General features: G+C 38.1%; 1 protein-coding gene across 2 annotated transcripts in view; it reads left to right on the plus strand.

Moving 5' to 3' along the window:
• The window catches only part of sh3kbp1 (SH3-domain kinase binding protein 1), a 69142-nt gene that overhangs the window by 38109 nt on the left and 18660 nt on the right, over positions 1 to 12373 (plus strand). For both annotated transcript variants that reach the window (XM_014982184.2, XM_014982186.2), the window contains exons 3-7: positions 4526 to 4640; positions 5588 to 5694; positions 7355 to 7499; positions 7597 to 7673; positions 8668 to 8751. In XM_014982184.2, coding sequence (XP_014837670.2) covers positions 4526 to 4640; positions 5588 to 5694; positions 7355 to 7499; positions 7597 to 7673; positions 8668 to 8751 — 528 coding nt within the window. The remainder of the gene's footprint in view (positions 1 to 4525; positions 4641 to 5587; positions 5695 to 7354; positions 7500 to 7596; positions 7674 to 8667; positions 8752 to 12373) is intronic.

Here is a 12373-nt window from a genome sequence, read left to right on the forward strand (position 1 = left end):
ACGGCTCGTTTTTCAGACACTAAGAAACATCAAGGTGTTTTTAGAAGCAGTAGAAACTCAAATAGAAGTACATAAATGTGCAAAATGCGTATTTTACATCATAAAACCATACATTGACAACACAAAACAAAAATCCAAAATAAAAAACTGGGAGGATTGATGAGTTGGGAGGTAAAATGAGGGAAAATGATTCATAAGCACTTAGATGAATTAAACCAATAAAAAAAGGACAGAAGTGAACAAGGAACTGAGAATCTCAACACACAGCAGTGAAGTGGTACGGAACTCCCTCTGTGACAACAATAAACAACCCAAAGTAATTCAAATGCAGAACTAAGTGAGAACCAAAAAAGGAAAGGGCATCAGCTTATAACAGAAAAGCATGGGGAATATATGTTCACACAGGACCAGTTTGATTTGGATGTTCTTTTTTTTTCCCCAGCACTATTCAGACCGCTTTAATCAAACTCTAGTTTGTGTGTCTAGAAAGTCTGGTTCATTTTGGGAGGTGAGAATGTGCAATTTAATTTAGATGCAGACCAAAAAAGCTAACTCTGATCTGCCTAAGGAAGTGGACAACAGCGCAAGGCATTCTGGGTAAATACAACCAAAATAAACATAAGATTTTAGCGCTAGCTGGAGAAATGTCTTTTTTACCAGAGAAAAAGGAGAAATCCTACAACTGCTACAATCTGGCACCACTCCATTTTTGTTTACATTTCATGAAGAAGAAAGTTGCACTCAATTCTTCTTCAGAGATTTTCGCGTTCAGTGCTTCTTGGTGCAGCGCCACCACAGGTGAGGAGGGGAACAGCTTTTTCAAATTGTTTGGTTTGTTTGACACAGCGCAGTGTGAAAGCTGAGAATGTAACAATGCTTCAATTTTGGTCACCAATCAAACCGAGTCTACCAGATTAAGGGTGTTAAAACTTCCTTAATAAAATAATTTAGAAGCTCCTTTTTTGTCTGTTGTTAAATTATCTTGTTGCCCTGAAGGAAATCCGTAACAGGGCAAGTATTTTCTAACTGTACGTTTCCCGGATCTTCTTTTTGTTGTTGTTGTTGACTAGTATTTAAAACCTGGAAAGTTTAATGTTTCAGTGCCCTGTTTTGCAGAACAGACACAAGGTCTGGATGTAAGGGAAACACAAAGCAATGCTGACCATTCAGAGGGCATGATTTCTATTAGGCTTTCAAAGATACAAACAAACACACACACACACACACACACACACACACGCTGACCCTAACACAACAGTGTACATAATGCAGGTGTTTCCTGTTCAGATATGGTGAATCACATTCTCTTCCTCTCCTTTTTTCTGCTGGGTTTCCTTTAACTCACGGCTACCTCCACATCCCTGTAGCAGGAATGGCAGCTGTGCAGGAATCTGCCACAAAGGCTTCGAACAGAGGTGGAATCAGCTAAAAAAAATGAATTATTCACACACGAACGAGCTCTTTGATTTTATTCTTTATTCATATTTAATCTCTTCTTAAGAAGAAATCGCCACGTAAACACTGCCTCGCTCATATCCGCTCATAAAACAGAGGAAGCTGTAGACTAACAAATGGCTGCTGTGTGTTTGCGTGGGCTGCCCGGTGTTTCTCCATCTCAGGAGGGAGTTATTTTCAGCTGTCCGTCTGTGAGTGTAAGTTTCTGAATTAATCTGAGCCTGTTGTTGCAATGGCTGCTGGCTGAACCGTACATTGATTCTGTGCTGCATTAGCCTTCTTAACAAGCCGTAATGAGATTCAAGGCTGCCATTTTAATTTGACCTCTGTGACATTTTGCAGTCAGATCTTTCTTACTGCTCAACTAGAAAGAAGAAGAAGAAAAAAACTAATATTCCCAGAGTGGATGCGGTCACGGTAAATGTTGAGGCAATGCGGTCTTCCTTCTGTTGGATGTTCGCTGAACTGAGTCATCAACTACTGAACCACATGTTCCTCAGTTTGAGGTCACTATGGATGAAAGCAAATCCTAAATACAGTCTAATTTACTTTCTTTCTTTCTTCCTTTTTATTTGGATCCCATTAGCTTTTGTTCCTTCCCTCATCCTGTGGTTCAACATTGACAGAAAAACAACAAACAAGTTTAAAATTAAAGTAACTACATAATAAACGGGTGCAAAATAGAAGCTATGGATCAAATATAAATTATATCATAATGAAAAAGGACATTAATTTCATTATATCTTACAGAAAACATTTACAATCAGTATAACACAAACAAAAGTCATTCAGTGTAGTTGTTTTTGCTGTAAATAACTTCTTAAAGTTTTGTATCTCCAATAAGGGTGGACAATATAGCTGAAAAACATATCACTACATAAGCTTTTCATGTCAGTTCATATCTATAATTGTCAATGTTGATAACTATTGATACATTTTACTTAACTAACAAAATTACTGCCAAACTAGTGGCATTACCTGTCCTGTTTTATCGACAGTTTTTACTCCACAATGTTGTTTTTCATTTTTAAGCAGTTATGAGGTACAGTGGCGAAACCTAAAACTGCTGCTGCGCAAGCCACTCAAGTTGTTGCTAGGCAACCAAAGAGTGAGTGAGTTGCTAGGTAACCATTGAGCAAGTGAGTGAGTTAGTAGCTTCCAGAATGTTGTTCCATATAACGCCAGCATCTTCGAAGAATTTGTGTAAACTTTTCGTACATCGAACTTTGACTGCATGTCTGTTTTGATAATCATATTTATTAGTGCTAAAAAATAATTTAGTGTATAATCTTTGGTTGTTTTGAAGTGACGTTCCTTATGAGTAATATTTAAAAAATAAATTCAACCGTTAGTCAGGGTAATCTAATATGCTGGCATTACTACTGAAAGCACAGTGCAAACCGAGCTGCTTTATTTTGAACCACTTGTAGTTTCCCTATTGTTCGTTCTGAGGCCTCTGACCACACTGATGCACAGAAATCTGAGACAAACAAGAGAATAGACTTTGCACAGTGCAGTGTGAAAGCAAACCGCACCAGCTAAAAATGTAACAAATGCTGAAATCTGGGCCCCAAATTGAAACAACTCTGTCACCCTTTGGTTCTAACAAGAGCATTTTTCAAAATCAGAAGTTTATAAGCTGGCTAGCATGTTTACCACTAGCTAACAGCCTTATTTCTTATTCATTTTTGACAAATATCTAATGGGATCTTTAGAAATTATTGTATGTAGTTGTGGATTTATTTAGAAAAAAGTCTATCGATTTGTCCAAGATGGTGTTTTCTTCTTCTCCTTACTTTTTTCCACTTCCTGCTGGAAGAGGAGCGCATCAGCCATATGTCAGATTTTAATTGGCGTCTTCACCGTCGGAAGCTTGAGTTTCTTCTCCACAGACTGCAAATTATTTTGTTTGTAGTTTCAACAAAAAGAACGAATTTTCTACAAAACAAACCCCAACGTCATCATCATTTTCCAAATGCCTGTCAGCCTCGACAACTCCTCTGTCTGTTATTGAAGAAGCATGTTGTCACGTTAATATTTTTGGATCTGAGGAGCTCATTAGGGCTTTAATGCCACACCATGAGATTCACAACCCGATGTGTGCATTCGGTGAGTCAGTCTACCCGCTCCCGTCTGCTTCACTGAGCCGCGCTCGCCACAGGCCAGAGCTTACGAAACAGTGTCATGATGAATGTGGTGGGAAGATGTGAACCATCATGTCTGTTTTTCCTTCAACCATGTTTGAAGGTTTCTGTGTCTCCCCTGTTTGATGTCTCGTCTTCCGTCGCGCTGTTTTAGCCCGCTTGCCTTTCTCTGGGCTTTAATCAGTTTCTCATGCCGTCTTGTGATTCCTTGCAACACAGAGAGGAAAGGACTGCAGTTTTGATGATAGCTTCCCTGAATTAATAAGCCGCTTTTTAGATAAACACTTCGTTTCTCAAGCTCCAACTCTTGGGCTATGTTCACACAGCAGGCGAGTGCGACACACATCCGCTTTTTTCCTCAAATGCGACTTCTGTCTGGATTTTTCACCGCGGTCTAAACGGCCCAGTTCTGATCTTATTGCCGAAAAACAATTATTATCTCGAAACAACATTATTAATTATTGGGATAATTTATTGTCCAGCAAAATTTGCTATAGTGAAATCTGATGTCGCATTTTATCCGGCTTTTATGTCAGTGATTTGTGACGTTGCTTTCATGTACATTCAGAATTTTGAATTATTCAGAATTATGATGTGCGTTGCAGTAAATCAGGCTGAACAGTTTAGCTTCCTTCATGATTTCATGATCTTGTGACGATACTGTCGGCTCCAATTTGTGAATGAACTTTAAAATCGATTTTTAAATGGCTCTATCCATTATTGCTTCTGTAATCATTCGCCTTTTGTGTGATGTTTCTTCTATCCTTCGCTGCAGGGTTGTAAACCGTTCACACAGAAGGCTCATTACGTCGGGTTTAATTTGTAGAATGAATGACCAAAAAAACTGATTTAAACAAAAAAAAATCTGAATTGAGCATCAAGACCTGGTGCACTCATTAAGTTTCCTCCTCTGTTTTCCTTCACAGGAGTTAAAGAAGGAAGGGAAGAGAGATGGAGGGCAGGCGGGGATGATTAAGTCTGAGCTCTCCAACGGCAGGGCCAGCCCGGTGTCGGACACCAGCGTGCGACCTGGAAAGAAAGGTGCGCAGCCATCATTAGGTAGCCTGACGTCTGCCGGCTCACACTTTGATCCTATTAGCGTAACGAAGGATTTGGGTCAAGGATTGCTCACCGCTCTGCTGCTGGCAGGAACACAGAGGGGTTGGAAAATACAATGAAGTTACTTCACAACGCTGATGAGCCCAACATACAGGCTGATTGGGTTTAACGAAACACTGAAATTACATGAAATTATATGGAGTTATTTCCATCCATTCATCCATCCATACATACATTCATTCATCCGTCCATCCATCCATCTATCTGTCTACCCATTTATTCATCCATACATTCGTCTTTTAGCCTGTTTCATCATCCATCCATGTGTTCACCTGTCCATCCACCCTTCCTCCAACCGTCTGACCATATACCAGTTTATTCATCCATCCATCCATCGACAGACAAAACGACTATAAAAAGGTGTAAAAACAGTTTCTAAATGCTGCATTATGGCAACAAAGTCTCACTGTGTGACAATAAGTAAAAGAACACAATTATGAATTTAAATAAAGGACAATTAACTGCACTGGTTGGTTTATTCTATCGTTAAATAGTCATTGTCATTATATAGTTGAAATAACAAACTATGTGCTGATTAAAAGCAACAAAAACAAATCCCTAGGAATAGTTTTAATCTTTGGTGATAAACACTTCTTCATATTGTGCATAACTGCTGATGCTTTTCACTGAGCGAAAGATAAACAATAGTGACACCATGTGGTGAAGTAGAAGAACTGCAGGGTCAGGTCTGCTTGCCCTCGCTGATGTGAAATGAGTCAAAAGTAATAATGAGACTAATGGATGAAAGGCAAACAACCACGAGGCTATGAGGAAGTGTAATGGGGTCAGATAAGGTCAGACAGAGAGTCAGGCGTCTAATTAAGGTTTTTATTTCATTTCTTATTAGTTTATTTCTGTGTTTGATGCAGGAGAGCAAATCCGAAAGCGAAGATGTAAGGCTTCCTTCAGCTATGCACCTCAGCATGAAGACGAACTGGAGCTGAAAGTCGGAGATGTCATCGAGATCATCGCAGAGGTGAGTTTTCTTTTAAAGATTTTAACAAGAGATGAAACATTTCAGAAATATAAAAACATAAAAAGGATCCTGCACCATTTTGGCACCCATGTCAAAGACATAGTTTGTAAATTTAATCAAAATTAACATCTTACTGGATTTTCTTCATCCTGTTGCTGCTTCTGTACCTTCAAAACATTTCACGATTTATTTGGAAATGGAAGAAGAGCAATGTCAGAAGGATTGCATTCGGTTAACTAATTCAGTTTCTCTTCAATCTAAACGTAAAAATGCAGTTCGGAACGCCTTTCTTTCTGATCAAAACAGCAAACGGTGCTTAAGTCATCATAGAAAAATCCCAATATTCTGACTCTGTAAACAAGGAAGTTAACTCAATAATAAAATTGTACAGATAGAGATCAGTTTCTACTAGGGATGCATAAAACAAGGTCCACTGCACTAAATAGCCAATAGATGTGCATTTTTGAACTGGTTTAATGAGAAGTCTCCCGCTGGAAATTAGTGGTACAAAGAAACTGTAAAATTCTACTAATAGAAAAAATCAGCTTGGATGTAATGATCGTTTCATGGAGATATGGCGACCTCTGCTGGATTATGTGTGAGTTTAAGGGTTCGTTCACAACAGCCGCTTTAATCAAACTCTAGTTTGTTTGTCTGGAAAGTCCGATTCGTTTGGGGTGTGTGAATGCGTAATCGAACTCTGATTCAGACCTAAAAGTGAACTCTGGTCCGCCTAAAAACTTCCTAGGTTCATATGTAAATGCCAAGCGGACTGGAGAGCGCTCAGAAAGCAGGCTACAACGCAGGGCATTCTGGGTAATTATGACTAAAATAAACGTCACAGTCTAGCTACAGGGAGAAAAGGCTTGTGTGTTTTTTTTTTGTTTTTTTTTTTTACAAAACATAAATCCTCTAAAATCTGTCGCCACTTCTTCTTCTTTTGTTTTTGTGGCACTTCTTTCGTGTCCTGCATTTTACTACTCATCATTTCCATTCCTCAAATTCTCCAAATCCAGTATTTTTCCTTTCCCTCATTACTATTCAACTGAGCTACCGCTTAAATCTGACGCTACTCCATTTTTGTTTACATTTTGTGAAGAAGGAAGTTGCGCTGGTCTTCTTCAGAGGTTTTCATGTCGTTTCTTTCAGTGGTTCTTGCTGCAGCGCCACCACAGGCGAGGAGGGGAACAGGTTTTTCGATTAGTTCGGATCTGTTGACAGTGTTGTTATGTAGAGGCATTTCAGTCAAAATTAAATAAACTAATCATTTGATAAGTAAACATGTGATTAATTGGCTTCTTTATTTAATCACCTTTTCAATAATTACTTTATATGCATTTATTTATTTATTTTTCTTTCTTTCTTTGCGATCTTCTGCCGAGTATTTATTACACAATTGTATGTATATATAATCACAATATAGTACTATTTAAAATCTGCACCTAAGAATTAGTATGAAAGAACTAAAACTATTACAACTAATTCAAACTAAAAAATATTTAACTCATAACTAAGAAAAAACAGAATTAGACAAACAAAAAGGTCACAATGAAATAAAACTAAACTATAATGAACTATTATTGATAAACCTAAAATCTGGTTCTGTTTAGAGTTGAACGCCTCACATGGGGTTTTGTTTTTGGGTTTCTCTGGTGTTTAGGTGGAGGAGGGATGGTGGGAAGGGGTTCTTAATGGGAAGATTGGAATGTTTCCTTCCAATTTCACCAAAGAGATCCTGGCAGATCCGGACGCTCCCTCCCTGGAAACTCCCAACTCGCAGGAGGAGATCCGCCACAGCCGCACCAGTGAGTCTTAAGAAAACATATTTTCCAAGCCTCCTTCATTAAGGCAGCAGCCTTTGAAGCAGTTTTATAACTTTGTATTTTGTCTCTGTGTGTTCAGGTAAAGACAGCCCCGGCAGTGAAAGCGACGGAGGAGACAGTCGGTCAGAATCAGGGTCAGAAATCCAACCTAAGAAGGTAAAAAGTAAATTATTTTTTCAAAGTCAAAAACACAAATAAGCCCAGAAAACATCAAACAGACTACAGTGGATTACAGTGGATTACAGACTACTGTGGAATGTAACTCCAATATATTAATTTGGGATCATTTCTTACCATGTATTTAAAATATTCAAAAGAAGACGCAGCTTGGGAAGCTAAGCTACCTAGCCGCAATGCTAGTTGACGCGCTATTGGCTGGAATTCGCACAGCAGCCAATCCAGAAGCACCGTTTGTTTTCTTTGACACCAGCTGGCGTTAGCATCAAGCTAAAGGGAGGCTGTGGATGTTTGTAGCGCTAAGGCAGTTTCCATTTTTTTTTTTTTTACTTTTGTTTTTTCTTGTACCAAGATGGTCGACTGTCTTTCCATAACATAAAGGAGAAAAATGTTCATAATATGCCAAATTTAAAACAAGAATCACATCATTATATTTAAATTTTTTGTGTCAGCTGAATCAATACTGACTGAATAAACAGAAAATTGTGGTTTTCTCACATTATTAAACAGGAACCTACATAACATATACATATAAACATAAATATTCTCTTTCCGTAAATATATTTACAATAACAGTCTTTGAAACCTGTGAAAAACGAAGATAATGTTGGCATTTTTAACCAATATGAAGATTTTTCTCATCTTATGAGCAGTGGGAGGTGAGAAGGAGCCGTTTCTCCACCACACGACCTATTTTAGTTCAACTTTTAATTACAATTTCATATTTTCTGTTTGCAAAAACACTGATCTTACTCATTATTTTTATTTATTTATTTAAAATAGGCTCATATATCCTGCTAGTTTTGTATTATTTCAAGTGTACTTAAATATTTGGAGTAGAAACTAAACCAAAACTACTTTCTGGTTTTGCAGTGCAAGTAAAGACCACTGTCCTCCAGAAGTCGCCTAATTTAGCTATTTATCATTAAAAATTAGGAGCAGAATTGATCATTTTTCTTGCATATTTTTGCAGATTCAGGGAATTGGCTTCGGGAACATCTTCAAAGACCAGCCCATCAAGCTCCGGCCGCGCTCCGTGGATCTGGATTCAGAAAAGGTAAGCCGCATCATTACCCGTTTCCCTCCCCTCAGAGGACATCCTACTGAATCACCTTCACTTCCTGAAACGTCATCATCTAAAACTGGGAACATCTAAATTGAATAAATATACTTAGCACACATTAAAAATGCATTTTTTACAACATAAGCTCTTTAAAACACAGAAATATATCTGCTTTTCTTATTTTTTTTTGTAAGAAAGTCTTAGATTTAGCTCCTCCCAATTCTCTGTTTCAGTTTCGCAGCACAGGAAGTGGTTTTATGTTAACACACACACACACACACACACACACACACACACGCACGCACACACACACACACACACACACAGACATCCTGCAGGGATTTGACAAGCAAAGCAGAAGTGAGAGGTCTGCAGCGCTCACTTAGAGCGAAGGAGAGAGAGGGCGTAGGGGAAATAATACGGCTTTTCAGTCGGCTCTACATGCTCACATGTTCTGCTGCTGCCTCTGCGCTGATGCAGCAAAGATCCGACTTGAACCGAACCAGAACCGACGGTAGGCTCCGGCTTTTTCTGCCTCTTCTCCTCCGTCTTTCTGCTCTTTCCTCACCTTTCTTTTTAAAATTTACTCCACTTCTCAGTGCCTCTATTGGACTTTCTTTGTTTTAAAACAAAGAGATTTGAAGTTGACATGGCGATATCGCATTCCTTATCCGCTGAAGGTTGTGTAAATATTTTTGATTCAGGGTGAAAACGAGGAAACTAAATAAGCAACCATTCTGTACAGAAAGCAAAAATTACAAGATAGAACAAAGATAATCTAAAAGTAGAGTTAATATAATTGGCTTAAGTTAAAATATTTAGGACTAAACTGAGGATTTTCAGTGTTGTTTGCAATTTTATTGCAATAAAAAATAATCTTTTGCTTGTAAACGTGTCACTTGACCTCATTTTCGGTCACATAAACTAACATAAAGGCCTCATTTTTTCACAAATAATAAAACAAACCAGATTAAATCTGATGCTTATTTAGCAGTTTGTTCATCCAAACTTCACAAATCAGATTAAAAAGTTGATATATTCACAGTTTGGTGAAAGGAGCATCATCTTCCTAAAAGAATAGCTGGTTTTTGCTTAAAGTGCACCGAAAAACACAAAATCTAGTATTTTTGGTATAGTTTCTAGTGCAAATATCTAATTACACTTTAAATAAGCGCTTTTTTAAAGGACTATTATTCCTTAATATTGATTAAAAAACTCCAGTTCAATTGGCAGATTATTTAACATTTAGCAAGATATTTTTCCCATGTTTTAAGTTAAGTTATCTGCCACAAGAACTATAGCTTTTTCACCAATATTAAGGAATTATTCACTTCACACAAGCCTCCATCTGTTGCTGAAAAATGTTTTTTAACTCAGTTTGTCTCATTTAAAGCACGTTAAGATATTTGCACTAGAAACTAAACCAAAAATACTTTTGTAGGATTTTCTGTTTTTGTAAATAATTATTTCAGGAAGGTGACTCTTTGTAATTTACCTTCTTTATTTTAATTACAAACCCAAACCAGGGAAATTCAAACATTTAAGTGAACAAAACGCAAAGCGAAGCTGAAACTTTTAAACCATTTTAAAGGAGTGATCCCTAAAAGCTGCTGCTGGTCATCAGGGCTTCCTGTGGCTCCTGTGGAGCAGATGTGTGTGTCTGAAGGATGTTTGCGCGCCTTTCCTGCTGAGGGTGTTATTTTACGGTGAGTCGGGTCTTTCTGCTCCCTAATGAGGCGACGGGAGGTGGGGGAGCGGCTCCATCCGGCTGAGTCACTGCGGAGCTGATCTGGAAGGTCAGCTGACCCTGATGTTGGAGATCTGGCTCCTTAGACGGCAAATATCACCTCCATTAAGTGCTCTGACTCTTCATAGGTGCATCATAATCAGCGTTTTTCTTTTTTTTTTTTTAACAGATGACAAATTTGAAACAAGACTTAAAAAAAAAAAACAGGAAGTGAGTATTTGTCATCTGGATCCAGTTGACTTTGGTTGTAGGAAGGACACAGACTGTTTTCATGATTAAAAAGTGATTTACTAAAGCTGCAGTGTTAGGCCTTTTACAATTAGCAATAAAAATGATAAATTAAAATGAGCTCAATAATTTCCACTGGCATAATTTATTGTTTTTAGCTTTTTCTCTGTTTCTACCAAAAACTGGATGATGAAGTTCAGTTTGGTGTTTTGGTCTCAACTAGCTTATTTGTTTAGAGAGATTTTATAATTAATTTTATTTGTTGTTTTGGTTGTTTTGTTTATTTATTTTTGGATATTTAAAATATCTTCCAGTTCCAGCTTTAAATTTTGTTTGAAATTTAAAGTTTATTGATCTTTGAGAACGTGTTCTTGCATTACTATTTTATTACTTGAAAATTGTCTCAATGAAACAATATTATTGTTTATCGCAATAACTGTTGAGGCAATTAATTGTTTATTTTTTTATTTTTTACGTATATGTTGAAACTGTCACCGTGTCATGGCAATTTATCATGAAACAGATAATCTGAAAAAATCGAGCTCCTCTGACTTCTCCCAGTGCCAAGTAGAAACAACCAATCAGAGCCAGGAGGAGGGTCTTAGTGCTGTCAATCATGCCCGTGTGTGTGCCACTTGACCACCGTCATAACCTCTTTGCGCTCTGCTATTATGAAGCTTCTCTTCATCAACAGGGTCGGATGTGAAAGCTAATGCTAGTTAGCATAGCCACAGATGATAGTGGATAAATGGTTTTCCTGTTATGGTGAGTTGTTTCTCCACCATTAGCACACTTGACAGCGCTTTCACAAGGTTTGTTTTTTTACCATAGCACAGGGCATTCTGGGTAGAAACAACCAAAGCAAACACGCGTACCTAGCGCTAGCGGGAGAAATGGCTAATGGTCTTTTACCAAAAACAAAAGTGAAATCCTACGACCACTAAAATCTGACGCTACTCAGTTTTGGCTAACATTTTATAAAGAAGGAAGTTGCACTCAGTGTTATTTCCTTCAGTGGCTTTTGGTGCAGCGCCCCTACAGGCGAGGAGGGGAACAGGTTTTCCTAAGAATTTGGTTTGAAACACAGCAGCTGAAAATGTAACAAATGTTTCAGTTTTGGTCCCAAACCGAACCAAGTCTACTGGACCGTCGGTTGTGTAGAAGGACTTATTGAGTCAGAATAACAGTTTGATTGCTCCATTACTGCCATTTAACTAAGTCATAAATGAAGCATAGCCTGGTCATGTGGAGTAAAGGGAGACTTGCAGAGTCACAGCATGATTCATATGAAGCAGGCTACTATAGTGACGCTGTTGCTCAGAGGAAAGTGTTGATGTTCACACCAGTAACAATGCTGGTCAGAACTGGAGCAGAAGCTCTGAATGTGTTTCGTATCACACCTTCTGCGTGACAGGCATGTTTCCGTGGAGCCGGTTTGTTAGGTCTCCAGTCTACCACTGTCAGACAACCAGATTAAATTTCACTTTATAAACTCAGATTTCAGCTGGAGACTTTGATATTTTGTCTTTCGTTGAACATTATGTTATGAACTGATGCTTCATTTCAACAACTCAGCTGCATTCTGGCCTGCTTTGTGCTCGCTTCTTCTTTCATGTATTTTTTCATATTTCTCAAAACTTT

Source organism: Poecilia mexicana, unplaced genomic scaffold (assembly GCF_051168715.1).
Source record: "Poecilia mexicana isolate PSO_F unplaced genomic scaffold, ASM5116871v1 scaffold_20, whole genome shotgun sequence".
Lineage (NCBI taxonomy): Eukaryota > Metazoa > Chordata > Actinopteri > Cyprinodontiformes > Poeciliidae > Poecilia > Poecilia mexicana.